At 39.2% G+C, this 21996-nt stretch overlaps 1 protein-coding gene across 1 annotated transcript in view; it reads right to left on the bottom strand.

The window, feature by feature from the left end:
• TTC37 (tetratricopeptide repeat domain 37) overlaps window positions 1-21545 on the bottom strand; it is a 47117-nt gene extending 25572 nt beyond the window's left edge. Inside the window, 18 exon segments of the mRNA XM_010010822.1 lie at window positions 428-604; window positions 1427-1529; window positions 4570-4823; window positions 5256-5380; window positions 6217-6396; window positions 7614-7740; window positions 7852-7955; window positions 8044-8130; window positions 8763-8896; window positions 10947-11048; window positions 12555-12695; window positions 14455-14563; window positions 14654-14752; window positions 17062-17202; window positions 19162-19237; window positions 19672-19763; window positions 20808-20951; window positions 21456-21545. Coding sequence (XP_010009124.1) covers window positions 428-604; window positions 1427-1529; window positions 4570-4823; window positions 5256-5380; window positions 6217-6396; window positions 7614-7740; window positions 7852-7955; window positions 8044-8130; window positions 8763-8896; window positions 10947-11048; window positions 12555-12695; window positions 14455-14563; window positions 14654-14752; window positions 17062-17202; window positions 19162-19237; window positions 19672-19763; window positions 20808-20951; window positions 21456-21545 — 2285 coding nt within the window.
• Between the last annotated feature and the right edge of the window lie 451 nt (window positions 21546-21996).

Genomic DNA, 21996 nt, shown 5'->3' with positions numbered 1-21996 from the left:
GGGAAAACATTGATGACATTTTTATAAGAAAGAAATACAGACAGAAAGCTTGAAGTATTATCTTTGACTTTAGTAGTCCTGGGAGACTTCGTAAGCAACTACTGCAACCAATCCGCTTGAAGAGATGTAATTTACTGAATGACAAGGCAGCATGTAGCCATGCTTTGGAGACAGAAACAAGAAGAACGGCAGATGCTAGCTGAAGTTTTGACAGCCACTGTGGCAATCCTGGAAATATACCCTGAAATGAGTAAGGTAATTTGGAAGAAGCGTGAGACTCTACTCATCTCCTCATTAATCTTTGTTCAATATGCGGGTATTGACAGATCAGCATGTCTTTCATTTTCTAGAAATGGTCTAGAACCCTTTAGAGTCTACAGAATCTCAAGAAGCACAGAAGCCTGAGATAATAAAAAAAAACCATTACCTTCCTCCCAGTACGAGCAGCTCACTTTTGTTCAGCCTCTGTGTGGCTGCATTTTTACCCAGAAGGGATCCTAGAACTTGAATATTCACTTTGGCTGGTGAAATAACATGCATGCAAGTACAGCTATCTCCGAGCAGTTTCCAGAGGCAAGATACATCAGGACGTTGCTTTGTTGCCCTGTAATCAATGGTACAGAAAACCCTCACAACACCCATTCAGACACTTCAATATCCTTTGCTGAAAGGAAATTGACCACTTCAGCACATATAATGCAATTATAATGTAATTAATCAAATGTAATTAATCAATGAGCTGTTCGTCTTTTTTTATTATTATTTTCTCCCTAATCAAGTTATGGGTCTAAAAGATCAAAAATAACCAAAAAAGCCCCTACAAAATGCCAATATATCCCAAGTTTGTTGGGACTAAGAGTCAGTTCTGCTAATTATCCATTATCTGTCAACTTGTAAGGTGACTATACCCACATTAGCATTTCAGAGCACTACCATGTTACATCAGAAACCATGACTCATCTGCAGAAACCTGATGAACCTTCTCCTACAAGAGCAGCTATCCCAAGGTTTAATTTAGGACACTAAAGCATTTTGTATGAAACGTAAAACAAAAAGTTTGAGGGAGGGTAGGAACAATTTCCTCTTATCCACCATTTTTGGTAGAAACTCCCTCTTGCCAGCTCCATATATAGAGGATGACTGCTGGAGAGAATTGTGTGTCATTTCACACTTGCATTGTAATCAAATTACTAGGTATCTTTAATCAGAAAAAAAACCAAACTCTATAATTACTATTCATTAAAGCAGCCTAAGTCCAGAACATATTATTCAAACCCTTTCCAATAACCACATTCTTGCTTTTAGATCAGACACCCGGTCTATTTAATTTAGTTTACTATAAATCCTCAAATACGTAACTCTTATTCTTCTGCCTATCAACTCATTATCCCACTTGATGTTAAATGACTGAATATTTAGTACTAACCTTGTAAAAAATTCAAGAGTCTGCTCTATGTAATCCATAGCCTTTCTATCAAAAAAGTTATCAAGGGCTGATCTTGCCAAGCTCAGATAGCATTCACCAAGTCCTGAAAATAAAAGAAAATATCCTCCATGAAAAGCAATGCTTTTATGATCTGCTTCATAAAAGAAGTGGGGTGGGAGGGTGGAAGCCTGCACAGTGTTCTGCTTGGTATAAAGATTTATACCCTGCACAGGGTATGCCAAATTCAAAAGACCCACAGTGCTCACAATACAGACTTTGCTTTTAACCTATCTTGCCAAGTGTGAACTGTAGAATAACTTGAATATTAAAATAAACCAAATAAAGTATAAAAAACACAGCACTCAAGCTTTGGGTTTGTCCTCAAATATTAAGTAAACCCCTTGTGAGAAATCTGCTCTGCACTGGCAAGTCTTCAACAAACATACCAACTTTCAGTTGACACGAGTGAAATAACATTTCCAAAACACAAACAGAAGAAACAATGTCACAGTAGGCTAAAGGGAAAGCCTTCTTAGAAGAAGATTCGAAACGAACCTTATTTAATCCTACTTACGTAAGAATTTACTTCATATGGTGTATGGGGTCTAGCTGGGATGTAGTTAATTTTCCTCACAGCAGCCCTCATAGTGCTGTGCTTGCAAGGTGTTAGTAACACACCAGTGTCTTGTCTGCTGCTGAGCAGTGCTCCATATCATCAAGGCTCCAGCATCCCCCCCACCAGCAGGAGTGGGCAAGATCTTGGCAGGGGACACAGCCAGGACTGCTGACCCCAACTGACCAAAGGGATATTCCAGACCATATGATGTCTGCTCAGCAAAAAAACCTAAGGGGAAAGGGTGGGGGAAGGGGGGGGCAGGGAGGGAAATGTCACAACATTCATTATTGCAGTGTTTGTCTTATGGAGCAACCACTACGCATACTGAAGCTCTACTTCCCTGGAAGTGGCAGGACATCACCCACTGAAGGGAAGTAGAGAAGAATAAACCTTTTGATTCCCTTTGTTTCTGTGTGCGGCTTTTGCTTTACGAACCAGCCTTTATCTTGACCCACTAGTTTTTTCCATCTTATTTTCTCCCCCACCCTGTCCTGCTGAGGTAGGAAGTGACAGCGCAGCTTGGTAGGCACCCAGTGTCCAGCAAGGCCACCAGGTATGGAAATAAAGGCAACTGTTAAAAAGGAACTGCATTTAATGACACAATTTCTAGCATTTTGTAACCAATGAGGTAAGTAGGTAACTGCTTGATTTATACTCTTGCTGGCACAGCAGTGATTCTGTCTGGCAGTAAGTCATGGTACAACTACCATTCATTCCCAGCATTATTTTCACAGTTCTGAAGCTACCTTCCTTACGCTGTCATAGCCTTTACCTATACCCAAGCTACTCATCACAGTAGTCATGTTTTGCAAGATCTTTATCTTCCCCCCACTAGGTATTTGTTTTGACCACAAAAGACATCCCAAGATCATGAGCTTCTGAGATGTCAAGAAGCAATGTATTCTAAACTCAAAACTGGTCTTGTGCCCCGAAGTTATACACTAAAAGATACGCTGGAGCACAGGCAGAATAAACATACCATTTATTAACACAAAAATAAAATACATCAAGAAGATGTATTCAAGTAACATCAGTATAGTTGTTTTTTTCACCTTCTAGACTATGCTTTCAACAACTCAATTCCAAAACATCTAAATGGATCAGAAAAGAACCAAAAGAACACTGAGGTATATTTCAGAGAGTTTTAAGAAGGCCCATAAAAGATAGCACACCAGACTAAACATTAAACAACCCTAAGGCGGCAAAGACTGTTTGGAGGCTCAAAGGAGGGTCTGGAGCTAACAAAACAGAGATTAGGATGAGAAGGATTACGAGAGATGATTTAGAAGATCTAAGAAAATAAGGTAAGTATAGAGGTAACTATAGGGGAGGAAACCTTGATACCACGTGCTTACATCTTACCTAAGCATTTTATTCCAGGTAATGCTGTCAACAGTCACCTACAGAAACCAGAAAACCCATGTATACACATACATTTCTATACACCACCTCTGCAAACTGCTGCTGCAGTCAGCTGCTGCCTTCTTGCCCAACTAGTCAAACTCTCTATCCACAATATTCTTGAACTCCATCATGGAGCTTTTGCCATGTCACTTCAGTCTGGCAAACTCCAAGTGACAAATTTATACAGGAAGAGGTAGATGTACAAACAGCCTGTATACTTTTCAAGTAATATACTTACTGTCGGAATAGTAACCCAACAATTCTGACTTAGTCTTACAAGAACCAGCTTACATTCATCCCAAAATCAAAAGGCCTTATGCACAAGGAAAGAACACTCTGTAACATGAAACTTCATACTGGTACCAAGCAATAAACAGCATCTATTTCAGACGGATGTGTGGAGTGAGAATGACTGAATACTAGTGTCAGAAAGATTGTGAACTGAACAGTTCTTCTGTGGCCACTAAAACATTATACATTCCCAGTATCATGCATCTTAAGAATCACAGTTCTAACACCAGAATGGAATTTCAGTTACCCTATTTCTCTCTGCTCCCAGCTATGTATCAAAGACCTCTATCTAATGCCACCTCTAACACTTGTGAGACCTCTCGGTATACTTTACTGATATTTTTCATCACTTGAAGCAGCTCAGAGGTGCCTGAATCACCGGGACTAAAACAAAAAGTGAGGAACACATGTTCAGGAGCAGCTGAAAATTAGTACAAACACAGCTTTTTGAGATGGCAGACTGACTGCATAGCCTGTTGAGCCAGCATCTGCCTGCTTAGGTAAAACTACAGCATCATTAGCTGGCTTCACCTATCTTCAATTCTTCTACCCATTTGGCCTGCTACCTACACAGCAAAAATTACTTTTCACACTTACTTGCAAAAGAAATAATCACACCCATCCGTCATGACTTAAGAGCTCTCCAGACATTTGCAGGCTACTACACACTAGCTTTCATGTGGGGGATCAGAATGTTCTACCTATCCAAAAATCCCAACTCTAATCCTTCCGTGCAGGAAAACCCCAATACACCAAGAATCTCTCTACAAGACAAAGCACTACAGTGGGTAGACAGAGAAAGAGTTAACACTTTCAAATTCAGACATTTTACCTTTCAGTGCAGGCACATAGTCTTCTGTATCCTTTAAGATTTGCTGATAGGTTGCTATAGCATTTTCATATTTGCCTAGAATCTGCTCAACCGCTGCAGCTTTGTAAATGCTGTACACAAGCCCTGGGTTCAGCTCACTTGCTTTCCTGAAGGATTTTAGAGCTGTTGAATAGCTACCTCTGTTCAAATAAGCCTCCCCTAGAGACTCCCAGCAGTTAGAATCCTTCGGATCAGCCCTGACAGCTGCCTGCAAACTGAAGATACCAAGATATTAATTTACTTAAATAAATGGTAATACAAGTTAACATAAACAAATTATTATATACTCTCAGGACACAAACACACCATTATACAGCACTTTCAAACACAGCACAGTAGTGTTTTCATGTTCAGAGCACATTATATAAATTTAGATACTGTACCTACTCTTGACTCATTATTCAGTGCTACACCATGCTTGTCTATGCCGGTCACTAGGCTTGTTAGTAAAGAACACTGCTATGGCGAAAAGACTACATTGTGCCAATTCTGAAACTGAAGATAGACACAGTGTGCTTAGACCCATTTCCCATATTTTAGTACAACCCATCCTATAGTCAGCTAACTTACTTTCAAATTTTGTTAGATCAAAGCCTGTTTTACTGGGGTTTATAGAAATGATTTAAACCAACCACCCCTTTTCTTACTCAGCCACTGCTTGTGACGGCTGATCAGTTCTCAGGTAGTAAAGTCCACGATGAAGCCAGGCCCATTTTGCTGTACCAGGACTTGCTCTTTCAGTTACCTCATTCAGGATTGACAGAGCAGTGTCCTAAGAAAGCACCAAAAAATGTCAGGTTAGTAAACACACACAGGAGTAAAAACCAAAGTTCTTCTTAAAGAAGAACACTCTTAATCCAGCAAACCATTAAGCTGTCCAACCTGTTGACTGCTGTAATGAAGAACTGTTACAGGAGCTTTTTTAAGCTGGCAGGCTGAGTGGCAGATTACAGGAGGTAACTGTCACATCTAAAGATGTGATTATTTCGTATGTACTTGTCTTTGCAAATAGACAGAAGCTTCCTGCAGTTTTGTACAGACTATTCTTTTAATTTATATATAAATTAGAGAAGGATAAAGTATTTGCAGCAAGTCAGATGCTTAGATACTTTCCAGACGTTCGAATGACATCCACAAAATACAGGTTGCTTTCTTGCTCTATAACATCACAGGCTAAGAATTTTTTCCATAACACTATATAAGAAAATATTTTGCAATTGTTCCAATGTCTTTATATGCTTTTCCTGAAAGCAGCAAAGTGGAAGATGAAGAGAACAAGTGGTACGAGTTGAACAGGAAAAGAAAGCTCAAAAAAAGAAAGCTCAAAAAAACAAAGCTTCATATTCCCTACTGAAAAAAATCCTTCATCTAAATCACATATGTGACAACTACCATGTGATGTTTGATCCCCTTACCCTTATCCCCAGACAGATTTAATTTGGAACTGAAGCATAACAAGTAAGCAGCTCCAACTATGAAAGCTGCTAAGCAATCACAGAACATCTCAAATTATTCTCAAATACAAAGGAAATGTGAAGTAATTCCTCAAACAGCAGGATTAACAGAAGAACGAAACAGCAGTAATCCAGGGCCCTGAAAGTACAATACCATGTCTCCAAGTTCCACACTTAAGTCTACAGCTCCTGTTCCAGATTCCTCATCGGTTCCATCCAGTTCAAAAGCCTTTTTATAGCAACCACGAGCTCTACTTTTGTCTCCAGCAATGTCTCTGTAGTAGTTACCTAAATAACGAAAGACACTTCCCAAGTAGCTGTCCAGTTTTGCAGCCTGTAAGGAAGTATGAACACAGTGTAAAACAGCATTTTAAAAGATTATGCTAATGGACAGGTCCAGCTGTAACTACTTGTTCAATCTGGTTATCAATTTATTTAAGCTTCTTCTGTGATATGTCTGTGTAATCAAACTCTAAGATTTCAGAGATTACCTGAGCTTTAAATATTCACAGAATCTGCTACAAACCTCATGATACAAAGCATTTTGTACATGAACTACTAATAAATTAGTTGTGCTAGAAGCTAGTTAGTCCTTCCCGTCATTTCATATTCTGCTCCATTTCAACCATTATGTTCATACTCTTGCCATATTATATGACAATTGTCTCCAGATTTTTCTGAAGTTTAAGTTCCTTTTTAAATACTCGGCAGATTTATTTATACTTAAGAAAATCAGAGCCCCTGAGCAGCTGAAAACAGCTTGGACAATAACAATAATCAAAAAAACCATCACAGAAAATAGTCTAGTACCAAAAGTATTGCTCAATTCAACTACATTCTCCAGTATACCCTACTGTTAATGAAGTGCAAACAGTAGGCAATGATTTGAGTTGCCAATACCTATCACAATTTTAAATGGTGAGTTTTATACACACACATGCACACATCTAGAGTCTTACTCTGCATACTTCTGTGTTCCAAATAAAGATGTCAGACTAAATCTTTTGGATTCACATTCTTAACTATGTTCAGAGAAAAAGCCACAGGGACCAAAACCCCAAAGACAGGTAAAGTTTATAAACTATGTTCTGCAGAATTACTTCTATGGACAGACACTGAAACTCTAACACTATTCTCATCATTTTTCCTGCCTCACTTTTTTCCAGTCTGAATTTACCTTCAAAGATCTACACTGGTTATCTAGAGGTCTCCACTTCCCTCAAGAAAAGAAGACTCAGAGAATAACCACTACTTCCGGCTAAATCAAAGGCCTTGAGAATTAGGTGAATAGAGAAAAACAAAACCAGGGAGATTACAGCAACCTCGAACTCGGTCTATAGGCTCTGGAGGCTTGTAAATTGTAACAAGCAGAATCATAGAATCACAGAAAGGTTTGGGTTGGAAGGGACTTTAAAGATCGAATTCCAAATCCCCCGCCATGGGCAGGGACAAAAATATTCAAGTCTGTCACTCTAATCAGTGTATTTTCCATATTTGATTTCTCATACAGGAAAATACTAATCCTACATGAATAGTTAAAGTAGCCTTTACCTTCAAGAACTGACTGAGTGCTTTTCCTTTGTCTTTTCTTGTCTCATCACTCATGAACCAGTACGTGAGCCCCAGGTACTGATGATACTCTGCAGTTTCAGCCTTTCTTTCAATAGCATTTAGAAAACTAAACAAAAGGAACAGAAGTCAGATCAGACAAGTTCTCAAAAGTGCACAACAGTATTTTCTGTCCTCCCCTGACATTTCCCTATTAGAGGAAAGAAAAAAATAAATTTACCTTCTTTCTGCTTGTTCATAGTTCTTTTGGGAATAACAGATGAAACCCTCTAGAGCATGTGACTCAGCCACGTCAGGGTGGGACAACAGAAGCTCTTGTGAAATCTGCAAAAGAATGTCATTCTTCCCTATTATTTCTTCTAGGAAAGCAAGAATTCCATTTAGCTTACAGGAATGACAACAGAGCACTAACCTTTGAAGCTTGATCCATTAAACCTTTCTTTAGATAAGCCTGACCTCTGATAGCTAAAACCACTGGATCGCTGCTTGCATCCACAATCTAGAAAACCAAGTAACAGACACAACAAAGTTATTCTCTCCATAGATTAAGAAATCAAAGGTGTTAAACGCAAGCAGACTGCATGAAGATAAAGACAAAAAAAAAAATCAGATAGAATACCCTTGACAAGCCTTACAATAATTTTTATGAAGACCAGGGAGAAGACTGTAGAGAGCAAGGACAAAGGTACCTAATTCTGAACAGCGACACAAAAAAGAGGGGAAGCAAAGTCTGCTGAAAGCTTAGCCATTTGACCTTAAAGTAATATGTTCTTGTTCATGAGTAAGGACAAGTGAATGATGTTGGAAGTAGGATTATAAAAATAATTCAGATTATGGTGAGCAACAGCCACACAACTAGCAAGAACCCAGCAGCACTGAGCAAGACCAGACAAGGTCAAAAGTGACAGCTTCTAGAATTAGAATAGTGAGTGAAAAGGAGATGTGGAGAAGCCTAAAACAACAGAGAAGGAAGGAGTGTTTGGATTCCACCATAATTGCTAGGAGTTGTCTAAACTACACAGAATGTAAAAAGGAGGCAAGGGGAGAAATACACAGCCTGAGTTTTTAGCACAGAAAGATAAGATCACTTAAAAAAAATATACATATATACATTTTAATCAATTAAAATACCTGCTCAATTGCTTTAATGGCTTCTTCTGCAGCATTGGCATCAGCTATTTTAATCAAAGCCTCTGCTTTCAACTGGAGTGTAAGGTTCTTCCACTGAAGACTAGGGCCCTCAGAAGTTCCAAGAGCCTTGAGAGCTGTAGGCAAGAGAAAAGTTTCATCAAGTAAAAACAGAAAAAGGAACTATGAAGACCACCACTGTTCTCAGGATCTTTTACATCTTGTTAATGACAGTATTTCAGTCTAATAGAGCACCACCAAATAGAACCATTTTTTTACTGCTCTCCCCCATGATGAAGAAATTATTCTGCAGAATTTCCACCCATTCAACTTTAGACGTTAAATCAATTTTAGAAAGATCCTGTAGGAAACTTGGGGAGACTGTCTGCTTTCTAGCTGCTGGCCCTGTAATCGGACTGCTACTTTTTTCTGATTTACATTCTGAAGAAACAATCACCTTTCAATAAACAAGTTGTTTTTCACTTCAGTGTCTATGGAAATATTATTACTGAAACAAGGGATTTAACCTTTGTGCAAAGGTAATTTTGTACCTTTCTACACAGTACTGACTACTTCCTGAATACACAGGCGGCATCCCCAGCAGCATGAGCATTTCCCCCTGCAGTCCTGCCTCCAGCTCTGGGGCAACAACAGGAGGAATGTGGAGCTGTTGGAGCAAGTCCAGAGGAGGCCACAGAGATGCTGCGAGGGCTGGAGCAGCTCTGCTCTGGAGACAGGCTGAGAGAGCTGGGCTGGTTCAGCCTTCAGAAAAGAAGGCTCCTTAAGGGGAGACCTTAGAACAGCTCCAGTGCCTAAAGAGGCTACAGAAAAGCTGGAGAGGGGCTTTGGACAAGGGCCTGTAGAGACAGGATAATGGGGAATGGCTTTAACCTGACAAGAGGGGAGATTGAGATCTTTGGCAGAAGTTCTTCCCTGTGAGGGTGATTAGGCCCTGGCACAGGTTGCCCAGAGACACTGTGGCTGCCCCATCCCTGGCAGTGTTCAAGGCCAGGTTGGATGGGGCTTGGAGCAATTAGTTCCTTAATGCTAATTTTTCTTGTCTTGTTTTATAGCAACTTCTATTAATTCTATAATCACATACAAGTTGTTTGATGAATCCTCTGAAAGGAAGTACCACGGTGTGGAAGTCACCCTGAGCTCTTCCACACTGAACACAGATGGGAAAAAAATAACCTCATTTTCATTTATTCTGCAATAAATTTCTTTTTGCCTATTTTGTTCTGTTTTCACATTTCCTCTGCCCAAATTTATAGGCCTTCTGAATCTCCCTTGCTGGCAAGTACTTTTCCTTGCTTTTAATCATTTCCCTCTGCCTGTTTAGTCAGGTCCACATACTTTTACCCCTTCAAGTCTTTCTTGAGATGTTTTTAATTGGATTTCTCTGTCAGAAAAAAAAAGTCCACTTTAACTGCCCTTTATTTATAATCATCAAATTCTATTCAGACACGATACGCACCACTAGATCATAGTAACTGCCCTCATTCCCAGCTAGCACAGATGAAGATTTACATTCCAGGAGGTTTCTTAAGGTGCAGTTCTGCAACACTTCTGAATTTCACATTAACTTGATTAAAATTTTGTATTTCAGGTCTAAATATGAAGTCTACCAGCCTAAAATTTTGTGACACCTAGCCTTGTGGTTTCATAGAATCACTCACAGAACTACAGAATGGTTTGCATTAGAAGGGACCTTAAAGCTCATCTAGTTCTAAGACTCTGCCACAGGCAGGGACACCTTCCACTAGACCAGGTTGCTCCAAGCCCTGTCCAACTTGGCCTTACACACTTCCAGGGATGGGGCAGCCACAGCATCTCTTGGCATCCTGTGCCAGTGCCTCAGTTCTCAGTGTTTCAGGCAATTATCTGCAGTTCGGTGGAGTTGGTCAACCACCAGCTGAAGCAGCACATCAGAACATACAAACCTTCTAAATATTAACCATCAGACAGCTCTCTGGTTCTGATTAGCCAAGTGTTTTTTCCTGAGACTAAGCCGCACAAGGAGCTTTTCAGCTGTCATAAACCAAGGGGACACCAGCACAAGCCATGAGACTGCACAAAGCAGAGAACTATGCTGCCAACTCAAACCTACCATGCAAAGGCCACATTGGCTGCACTGTATAAAGTGGTGTACCCCTGAAGTTGTTCATTCAATTAGTGGACAGTTACCTTGATTGCAGGACAGGACAGCATCTCTGTGTTTGTGAAGTTTCATCTGTGCGTCTGCCAAAAAATGCCATGCCGCTGGACACTGGCATGTCTTCTGCAAACCTAATAAGAGAAGTTTTAAAAAGGCACTAGAAAAAACTGTTTAGTTGCAAAAACACTGAAGATGCTCTATTACCATATAATGCCATCAAAAACATTATCAATGAGATAAGAATACTTGCAGTTAATTTTTCCTTTGAGACTAAGTTTAAACTGCGTTAAACATACAGGCCTCCATGCAGTAACGCAATGACTAAGAGGCACATAAGCTTCTGTTAGACTTCGTTTTGCATATAACCTTACCTATATAGAAAAGAAAAGGAAAAAGCGAGGAAACATACAACACTGGCTTAAGGCGACTTCGTTTCAAAAATAAAAAAAGTCCCTCATCTTGATTAGACATTAACATCAGCAGCCTGTATATATTATATGGGTTTTACCAGAAACCAGAAAAGGCATACAGGACTTCAAGACAGCAAAAAAATGTTGACAAGAGTATTTGACTGAAACTTCCTGATAAACCTGCCTTAATGGAAGATTGAGTCTTCTGAGACAGGTTATATTACCACTAAGTAATGCCTTGAAGCTTCAATGCTTAAAATGCAAATAGTTGGCTTGCTGGGTATGACATTGTTTCCAAATTTTATACATTTCAATATTATACCAAGAGCATTCTCCTTGTTCTCCAAGAGCATTATAGCCTTTGCATTCTCCTCTTCATAAGCAGAGTAATACGTGTAAAAGTAAAAATAAAAAAATAAAATTATTTGGGAGATGAATCTTTTGCCAAAACCAGGATGTGTATTTTTGTCAAAACATTCAAAGGCAATTTAAGCCAGGAGAATTTGCTTTCCATGGAAGACTTTTTCCTCTTGAGCACCTTAAATTTTTATCTGAGATTTTAGGTAAGACATGTTTTTTCACTGTGGGCAAGTTACCGTAGAACACCATAGAATATTCTAAAATTGAATTTCAGAAACTATCTTATTCTAAACCTAGGAGAAAGGACGGAGGATACCACAGCATAGCCTGACTGACTCATAACTGCTTAAGTCCTAAATGTTTATTTACTCAGCTTTCTCAATAAGCTGCTTTGAATACTCCATGGCCATCACAGTGAGAATGGAGACTCCTTCTTAAAATGATGTAACTTTAAAGAGAAGCCATCTTTGTTCAGATACAGAAATGCAGTAACTAGGTTAAAGAAACTGCATTATATTTTACTTCAGAAATTCCACATTCCCTCATTAATTGTTATTGCTGTATTTTCTGCTTCATCTAGGCATTTCCCCAATAACAGTCAGATTAAAAGCAAAGTTTAAAGTTGAACACATGAAAGTACTACAAAGCTGACTACGACAGCAGTGAGAGACTTCAGAGATGTTAGACTTAAAGCTGTATTTTAAAATTATTCAGTGCTCAAAGAAAGCAATGAGTATTCTTTAACAATCCACCTGATCTACGCAAGTATAAGATACCCAATATATCCAGCGTAAAACTAGCTGGTGTTATAGAGTCATACAGTTATATAAGTTACAGAGTACTTATACTGCTTTATTACACATTTACCTTCAGTAAGACTCTTAACAGCCTCCTTGTATTGCTTTTCTTGGAGGCTTTTTACACCAAAACCGATGATGCCTGGACCACTACTTGGGTCCATCTCCAAAAGCCTAGTAAAACAGCACAGGGCCTCTTCTGACAAAGTACCTGGTTTCACAAAAAGAATTATTTCAGAATAGTTCTAGAATATTTAAAAATAAAAAAAAAAGCCACAGCATACCTTATCTACATCAATAACACCCTCATCCTTTGAGCTTAAATAATGAATTTGTTAAATGAACTTTTTCCAAAGGTACTACATACTTATCACCCTCCACTCCCATAACAAAACCCAAAAATATGCAGTAATTTAAACAAGCAGTAGCATCAAGTAAAATACACTTTGAGTCTGAAACCTGAATTTCTAAGCACTCGTGTTAAATTACTACAGGTATACTTCCTTTATTAATAAAAACAAATTCCTTCATAATCTTTTCACATAAACCCAGCTAAACGCCCATGTCAAAACTGGCCACAAACAAATTAGAATAATTTCCTTTCAGAGTAGGCCTTGCGTACCTACAAATTCACTGTGATAAGCTTGCTGAAACAGTCTTGCTGTGACACTACATCATTTAATGCATTTGCTTAATTTTAAATGATGCTACTAACTTCTTATGCTTGTGTTTAGTTGTGATTGTACACTTGGCAGTCCTTGCTTAAAGCAACCGCTGTGACTTGCAGCAGCAGTCTTTGAACTATTTTCTTTTTAAAAGTATGGATTCATCTGCCTTTGATTCGTATTTGGTAAAGGTAAATAATGCACCTGAGTTACAAGCCCACAAGTTTGGGACATGGAGAACTATGACATGGTTGGAATGACACAAACAGCTTTACTAAAACCTAAGCATTATCCTCCCCACCCCAAGATGGCTGTGGGATAGTGAGATTTTGTCAGAGCATTGGTATGTAAGAACCGTGCCAACCAGATCCTTCATTTTCTGGAAATCAGTTTCTGCGTGCTTCTCCAAGCTGTAAAGCATTCTTACATGGAAATGAGGGGCCAGGCCTCGTTTGTCTTCATCCTTTCCAATCAGGGTGAAAAATTCTCTCTTGTTTTACGTTGCTATGTTATTCCATGAAGCCTACCTTCAAAACTGGAAAAGGCATTCTTCTACCTAAGGTGAAAGCCATACTTTTCTTTACATAAATCAGAGGGGTTCTGCCCCCCATTTTCTTTCCTTGTTTTAAAAAGAATTAAAATCAAATTCTGATGCCTTAAACAATGAAATGAAAGACAAAAATTCAGCAGTTATCTTTGAAAATGCTGAGAAACTGCCCAATACTATCACACTGTTGTTTAGTGACCTATTGAAAATAACGATTGTAATACTTTCACATCCCTGCACTACTGAACATGTTGTGTTTTCTTTTCTCAGAGATTCTCCTTTTCTATGTAAAACAAAATACCTAAACATGTCTGTTTATTCCCTCTTCACCAGGCATACTTTTGAAGGAAGTTTCACACAGGTTTGATTTTTTTTTGCCAAGAGAGATTTTCTGTGTCAAGAATAACCTAAGCATAGCCCATCCTCAGCCTCAGAGCACTGGTTAACATTTTCCATTGCCTCTTCTGAGCTTAAGAAGCTAACCATTTATCCAGAGAGATTGCTTTCAAGTTTTGTAAGGCATTCTTTCTCTGCGACTATATATTGCCAGAGTTGGACTTAACTTACAGACGTTTTTTGCCCATTTAGTAACCACTTAGTTACAGAGCTAGAAAATACCAAATCGCAGAAACAAACACCTTTCACTTACTAGACAGGCAGAAATATAACATAAAAGTAGGGTAAAAACTCATAAAAAGATTGTCACAAAACTATAAAATAATTTAAGCCTCAAAAATGTATAAATCCATTCTACTCACCTGAATGAACAAAATGTAAGCAAAGTACTTCTAAAGGATAACTCACAGAAGGATACAAAGCCATCATATCATTACAGGCTTTTTCCAACCTAGCTGCTTCATGAGGAAACTTGAAAAAGAACAAAATTAATAGTTACTTCTGTGAATTACCAGAAGTAGAGTATTATATCTGCTCATTGATGAAGACAGACAACCTTACTTTTGACAAGCACTGAATGAAGTCCTTGTAAAGGTTTTGGTGGTCTTCACCAGGAATGGTCTCAAAAGAGTTCAGAGCATGTTCAAATGCAGTCAAAAGCTGAAATAAGAAATAACTATGAGTGCAACAAACAATGAGTCATAGACCAGAATATTTCAGCTGGAATGGTCCTGCAACAATCATACAATTCACCTAGATGGACTACTACCCACTTCGGAGCTGACCAAAATTTAACATGTTATTAAACGCATTGTCCAAATGCCTCTCAAACACTGACAGGCTTGGGCATCAACTGCCTCTCTAGGAAGCCTGTTCCAGGGTCTGAACACCTTCATGGTAAAAAAAAATGTTCTCATGTCCAGTCTCAACCTCCCCTGGCTCAGCTTTGAACCATTCTCACATGTCCTGTCCCCGGATCTCAAGGAGAAGAGATCAGCACCTCCCTCTCCACAGCCCCTGCTCAAGAAGCTGCAGAGAGCAACAAGGTCACGCTTCAGACTCATTTTGTCCAAAGGAGACAAACCCAGAGTCCTAAGCCACTCCTCAAAGGACAGGCCTTCCAGCCCTCCCATAGTTAGGTGGACAGTTACATATTATTATCTGTATCTTTCCTTATGTTTACATTAGTATTGTAAACAGAGAAAGCTGAGAGACAGTCACAAGTTTTTATCGTGAAGTAGTACTCAAATATGATCCAAAGCACATCGTCTAGTACAAGACGAAGCAGTAATATACTGTTTCATAATGTAAAATGGGTACACGGAAGGCAAAATTTGCAAGAACATAGATTCTTCTTCATTCCTAATCCCAAATGAAAAAAAAAAAAAAAAAAAAAAGTCACAGAACGGTTTGGGTTTGAAGGGACCTTAAAGCTCATCTAGTTTCAACCTGCTTGCCACTGGCAAGGACACCTTCCACTAGGAAAAGGACTTTGGTACCACAAAATGTGGGTTACTACCCTCTATGGTTAGCTGTCATCCCTTCCCCATGCTCTGGTTTAGAAATGTAGTCTTTTATTTTTTGACTCCTATGTATTGAAGAACACAGGCACTGCAGAGTGCCAGCTCCCAAACAAGCATGCTAAACAGAAAGTTTACCACAGCTTGTCATGAGTGAAATGCTTAATAGGATGTTGCCTTCAATGCCACACCCTTTCGGATTCTGGTGCTTTACTCAAAACTACAGTAAAGTGAAATGCAGATTTGCACGTGAATGCCAATCCTCATATTTATGCAACTTTTTCTCGATTTCTCGTCCCCAGAAAGAAAGCAGTGCTGCCTGCACTGCTCATATCACAGCTATGTAAGTCAAATAGGTATATAACAGCTTGTTAAGTCTAAGTATTTTCCTTCTTAAGAAGCAGAGATCCAGATCCAATTCTCTAGTGTCTGAAATTATTTCAATTTAATTCTTCTACCTTTCTGGAGCACTGCTATCAACCAGATTGGCAATGAGTATTCTACCTTATCTGTTGAAGGAGGTTCATCTTGCAAGAAAAGTTAATCACATAAAACTAAATTAACTTTGGCCATAGAGAACACACAATCAGTATAAGTCATGATGATCATTTTGTCTGCTCCAATCTGCTTTGGCATTCTCCTAAGAGCTGTCTGTTTCCGAAGGACTGCATCCTGGAGGGAACTCTCGCTGGAACAGTTTGTGAAGAGCTGCAGCCTGTGGGAAGGACCCACACTGGAGAAGTTGGTGGAGGGCTGTCTCCTGTGGGAGGGACCCCATGGTGGAGCAGGGGAAGAGTGTGAGGAGTCCCTCCCTGAGAAGGAAGGAATGGCAGACTGTGAGTGATGAACTGACTCTAGTCCCCATTCCCAATCCCCCCTGTGCCACTGGCAGGGAGGAGTTAGGGAATTCGTGAATTAAGCTGAGGCATTGAAGTTGAAATAAGGGGTAGGAAGAAGGTGTGAAGGTTTTTTAAGTTTTGGGTTTATTTCTCATTTTCCTACTCTGATTTTGATTGGTAATAAACTAATTTCCCCAAAATGAGACTGTTTTGCCCATGAAGGTAATTGGTGAGTGATCTCTCCCTGCCTTTAGATCTACCCCCAAGCCTTTCATTATATTTTCTTTCCCCTCTCCAGCTGAGGAGTGACAGAATGGCTGGGTGGACTCCTGCAGAACGTACAAGGCAGTTAATGAAGGATTTCCAGGACAACTTCTTGGATTTAGGTGCCTTATTCCACCTAAGGCCTACCTCAGGCTGCTGCATCCTCACTGTTTCTGTCAGAAGGTAAAATCATCCCTTTTCCCAAGAAATTTAGTAGCACTGAACATCAATGAAACAGTCACAAGATTTGCACCATTTTCAAGTCTTCACACTTAAGATGCAGTTTGAAGTCTAGCTGCACTATACATATGTATGTATCAAGATGAGTGGGAACAATAAACATTACCAACTGCTCAGTCTTCTTATCCTGGTACTGTGTACTGTCTTTCAGTAACTGGATCATCTTTTTCCAAAGCTGATGGAGCTCTGCATTTTCTGCACCTTCCTTCTGCTTCATTTCTATTAGTTTCTGCCATGTTTCAGCCACCTGTCAACAAATGAACCATGCTGTCACTCTTCAAAGAACTGGGGGCCTGATACAAGCTTTCTACTTTCTGTCAACAATTCCACCCTAGAGTAAGCAACTGAGTAACACCAAAAGTAAGGACTCAGATTTACCTGCTTTCTGATTAAAACAAGTACTCACTGCAATATGTGGTACCTGTCCACATTCCAAGGTACAGTAAATAAGAGAGGCAACATCAAGAGTATGAATTCTGACTCTGGTTCCTGGAGGAAATCAGCAGTAAAAATATACCTAAACAGTCCTCTGATAAACTGAAGACAAAAAGAAAGCTTAGTTGGATCTACTGCAGCAGTCTATGTTGAAGTTCCACTGTGGAAAAAATAACAGAACTGACAAAGATGCAATAGGACCCTGACGCCTAATTTGCAGTTCCCTGTTGAACAAAAAGCAAGTCTGCCTTCACATGCTGAACTACTAGCATTAAGTTTAGTTTCAGAAACTAGTATATGAAGAGGTTTTGGAGCCAATTAATAGTCTTGAGCCTGATGCTAAGTGGTATGTGAAAGTTTTCATCTTCCGCTGCTGGAGAAAAGGGGAGGAGATAACAGGGAGTAAAACCATGCACGACCTTGTAAGAAACCAACCTTTTTAATGAGTAAGGAAACAGTGAACAGCAAAAATATGTATCCTGAAACTTATCCTGATTACTTGTCCTGAGTTCAGCTGTAACAGTTATTTTTCTCCTTAGCAGCTGGTCCAGTGCTGTGTTTTTGACTTTAGTCTGAGAACAATGCTGATAACACACCTATAGTTCAGTTGTTGCTAAGAAATGCTTACCCCTACCAAGGACTTCTCAGTCTCTCATGTTCTGCCAGGGAGGAGGGGCATAATAAGCCAAGATGAAGCAGAGACAGGACACCTGACCCAAACTAGCCAGAGGGGTATTTCATACCACAGCACGTCATGCCCAGTATAAAAACTGGGGGGAGTCACCCAGAAGGCCCAGACTGCTGCTCAGGTTGGGCTGGGTATCAGTCAGCGGGTTGTGAGCAATTGCATTGTGCATCACTTGTGTTCATTGTTTTGTTTCTTTTCGTTTTCCCCTTTTAGTTTCTCTCCTCTTGTTATTTCCCTTATCATCATTATTATTATCGGTGGTAGTAGTAGCAGTTTTTACTATACTTTAGTTACTGGACTGTTCTTATCTCAGCCCATGGGGTTTACATTCTTTCAGTTCTCCTCCCCATCCCTCTGGCAGCCAGGGGGAAGGAGATGAGTGAGTGAGCAGCTGTGTGGTTCTGAGTTACTGGCTGGGCTTAAACCACGATGTAACTTATGAGGTTATGGGCAATGCTACTGTTGAACTGTTCAGACATATAACAGCTCCATCTCGCAGTAAACTGCAAGACTATTTCTGCAATGGTCATGCTGACATGGATTTCTAGAGAGCTGGGTGGGCTGCCCTGAAGTAGCTTTGCATGTCCTTGTTGCCGTACATGGACTGCAGTACATAAAGCACAGGTAATCAAGTTCAGGTTGTGTACAAATTCCACTTTACCCTCTGTCACGAAGTATCAGGGATAACTGAGGAAGGGATCACCACACCAGTGAAAGGCTAATTAGATAACCTAGAACTGGCCAAGCTAGGCAAAGGACACCCAACTTACACTTATACAACTTATACATGTAAAAGCGTATTGGGGATAACGCCCGACTTGTAGAAATAAAACAGAAGAATGATGTTCCACCATTTCAGCCTGTATACTATGCATTCTTTGTCAAATTTTGTCAGCTTAATGGATTGCATTTGTGTCTTGCGCAGTGAAAAAGAAATGAATATAGTTAAAATCAGCTTCCTGGTTGTGGACCACAAGGAAATCTTAAATGGTCTTTGACTGCAAAAAATTGGGGATTCCTTGATGAAAACTAATTAGTTCTGATTAAATGTAAATTTCTTGTTAGAAGAGATACTCAACCTACCTCTATGTATTTCTTTTCTTGATGATACAGCTCCACAAGCTTGTTACATACATCACACCATTTCTGCTTGTCACCACTAGAATGGAAGAAAATTCCACGCAAACAAGTTAAGTTGTCCAGCTGAGAGTTACATTTGTTTAGAACCGTACCTATATTAACCAGATGACATATATTCTGTGATCTTAAAGCAGAGAAAAAAGAGCCTACTTATTCATGCAGACAATGAACTATGAAAGCTGAATGCTTCCAGGCAGAAAGTTTTGACAGAGGACATAGGATAACACAGAATTTTCTCAACTGGTGACTTTAAGCACAATTTTTCCAAGAGTTTTTGCCCTATCAAAAGGGACAAGATCAAAAAACCTTATACAGGTACAGACAACTTTAGCAAAAAGTGCTGAACCCACTGATGTTACAAGGCTTTAAAAATGAAACAACCCTACCCTGTGTATTGGCAACAGTATTCACTGGAGATCTTTGACTGAATTAATGGTATTCAATATCCTTTACCTTGCATAGAGTTCCAAGAGCTTTTGGTAAACATCTGCTAAGTCTCCTTTGACATCTGTTTGGTTGTATTTCTCATACAAATTCGCTAATCCCTTTAGAAAAAATTGAAAAATAAGTAAGATTTTATATCAACAGTTGTATTACAAGAACACTGCATGAGCTCTGCCTGCAAAAGTTACTCAATGCCTTCAATGGGGTCAAATATTAATGTAGTAATCTCTGAGCAGAATCTAGGCTGATACCTCTTTAAAGCCTTCTGCATCTACTTATTTTAAACAAAGTTTTTCTCGCTTTCTTAACTAATACCAACAACTACTTGAAACTTGTATATACTACACAATGTTTTCTGTATAACAGACAGTATACAAAGAACATGGTCGTGTGGTAAGATAAATGTCCAAGTGTCATACTACCTCGTATAGCAACAGAAAGCAGGAATCTGATTGCAAAAGTAAGGAAATTTCAATATGCCTTGAAATCGTGCACCAACACAATTAAAAAGGTATTTATATTAAAAACACTAAGAATCTTACTATCTTCAAAAAGTATCAATTGTTGGTATCAGAGACAGACTTAATATAAAATTCTATGCCTTGCAAGTCTCCAAACAACATACCTGTACAATGTAACTATACCCTGTTACTGGTTGTCATTCACACACCACCCAGCACACAGCTATTTTAAATGTATACTATTGTTTTTTAAACAGCAACGAAATTCGTTAACAATCCACTCAATGACAGAAGACGCAAAAATATGTTAATAGATAAAACATTTTCTTTCCTATGAGAGCACTGTTAAATCTTCCTTGAGCTAGAAGCATGGAAATTCCAAAGCATGGACGAATTTACTGTACTGTTTCAATTCGTGTTCACCCTTTCATGCTTCACTGTTAACTAGTGTACACAAGAAATACAAACTTAAATATACTGAAATTAAAAGTTCATCCTGACATACAGACTATGCAGTTACCCATGACTTCACTTTGAACACAGAAATATGACAAACCTCAGCTACTCCAAAGCTTCAGGAAAACTCAAAAAGACACAATACAAGTCTCAACTCTGCTTTGTTATGGTATTTAACTCCATGGTGAGTTTTCAGGTAAAGAAGAAATTAGTTTGGACAGTCAGTACCTGCCATGCCAGTAACTGGTTTGGTTCAAGTTCAATAGCCTTCTTATATGCTCCTTCAGCCTGATTGGGCTGTTCTAACTCAGCAGCTGCCACGCCAATAAATACCCAAGCATTGTAGTTATTTTTTTCTTGCTTCAAGACTGCCTAGAAATACACAATTTTAAGTGAAACTGATGAATGAAATGCGTCTTATAGATCCATGTATTGAGTTTTATCATTACAGTTTGGTGAATTATTCCACATGTTAATATTAGAAGTTAACTGATTTTTAGGAAAAGGCTAGGGTTAGTAACTTCAGCTTTTCATGCCAGACAATGTTTCATATCTAAAGTGTTTTGCTAGGAACCACATCTGCAGGTCAGCAATTAAAGCACTCCTGTCGAGGCATAATTTAGAAAAGTTTTTATCTCTATCATTCTAGACTTAATGTTCTTATTGTCACATATAAGCAAATGCAAAAGCAAGGGGAATAAAAGCTTACATGTGGACAACTAACATGAATGATCAATGAAGTTAAATTTGAAAATCAATCTCAACTATTATATCAATAAGGTACTCCATACTCTGCATTACTGGACAGCTACAGGGGTATGAGAACAGCAAGACAAATGCGCAAAAAACATTATCTTCCAAGTAAAAGTTAGTTACCTTGCAATGTTTCAAGGCTTCTTTATATTCTTTATTTCTTATTGCTTCTCTAGCACTCTTTAAGGCTGCCTTCACCTCCTTATTTGACATTGTGGCTGTTAAGTAAAACAGACACATAATCATTTCTTAAGATGGTGGTTACGTCCCACTATAATTGCATAGAGGGCATTCAGAACACAGGAATATGCTGCAGTGTGCCAAAATGCATTCAGCACTAAAAACTGCTGAAACAGATAATATGGCTAAAATTCATAGAATGGTTTGGGTTAGAAGGGCCTTAAAGATCACCTAGTTTCAATCTCGCTTCCATAGGCAGGGACACCTTCCACTAGACCAGGTTGCTCCAAGCCCTGTCAAAGCTGGCCTTGAACACTGCCAGGGATGGGGCATTAGTTACTTATAAATAGTTATTTACGCTCAGCTCCAGCACAGGAATAAGTCAGTAAGGGGTTCCTAAGGATCAGGGTTTTCCTTGGGCATTACGTACAGGAGCACCGTGGCCAGGCTGTCACTTACCTTTAGGTGTGGTCCACAACGCTCC

Source organism: Nestor notabilis, unplaced genomic scaffold (genome assembly GCF_000696875.1).
Source record: "Nestor notabilis isolate BGI_N333 unplaced genomic scaffold, ASM69687v1 scaffold5200, whole genome shotgun sequence".
Lineage (NCBI taxonomy): Eukaryota > Metazoa > Chordata > Aves > Psittaciformes > Psittacidae > Nestor > Nestor notabilis.
Note: the sequence above shows the minus strand (reverse complement) of the source record. Positions and strands in the feature narration are given on the sequence as shown.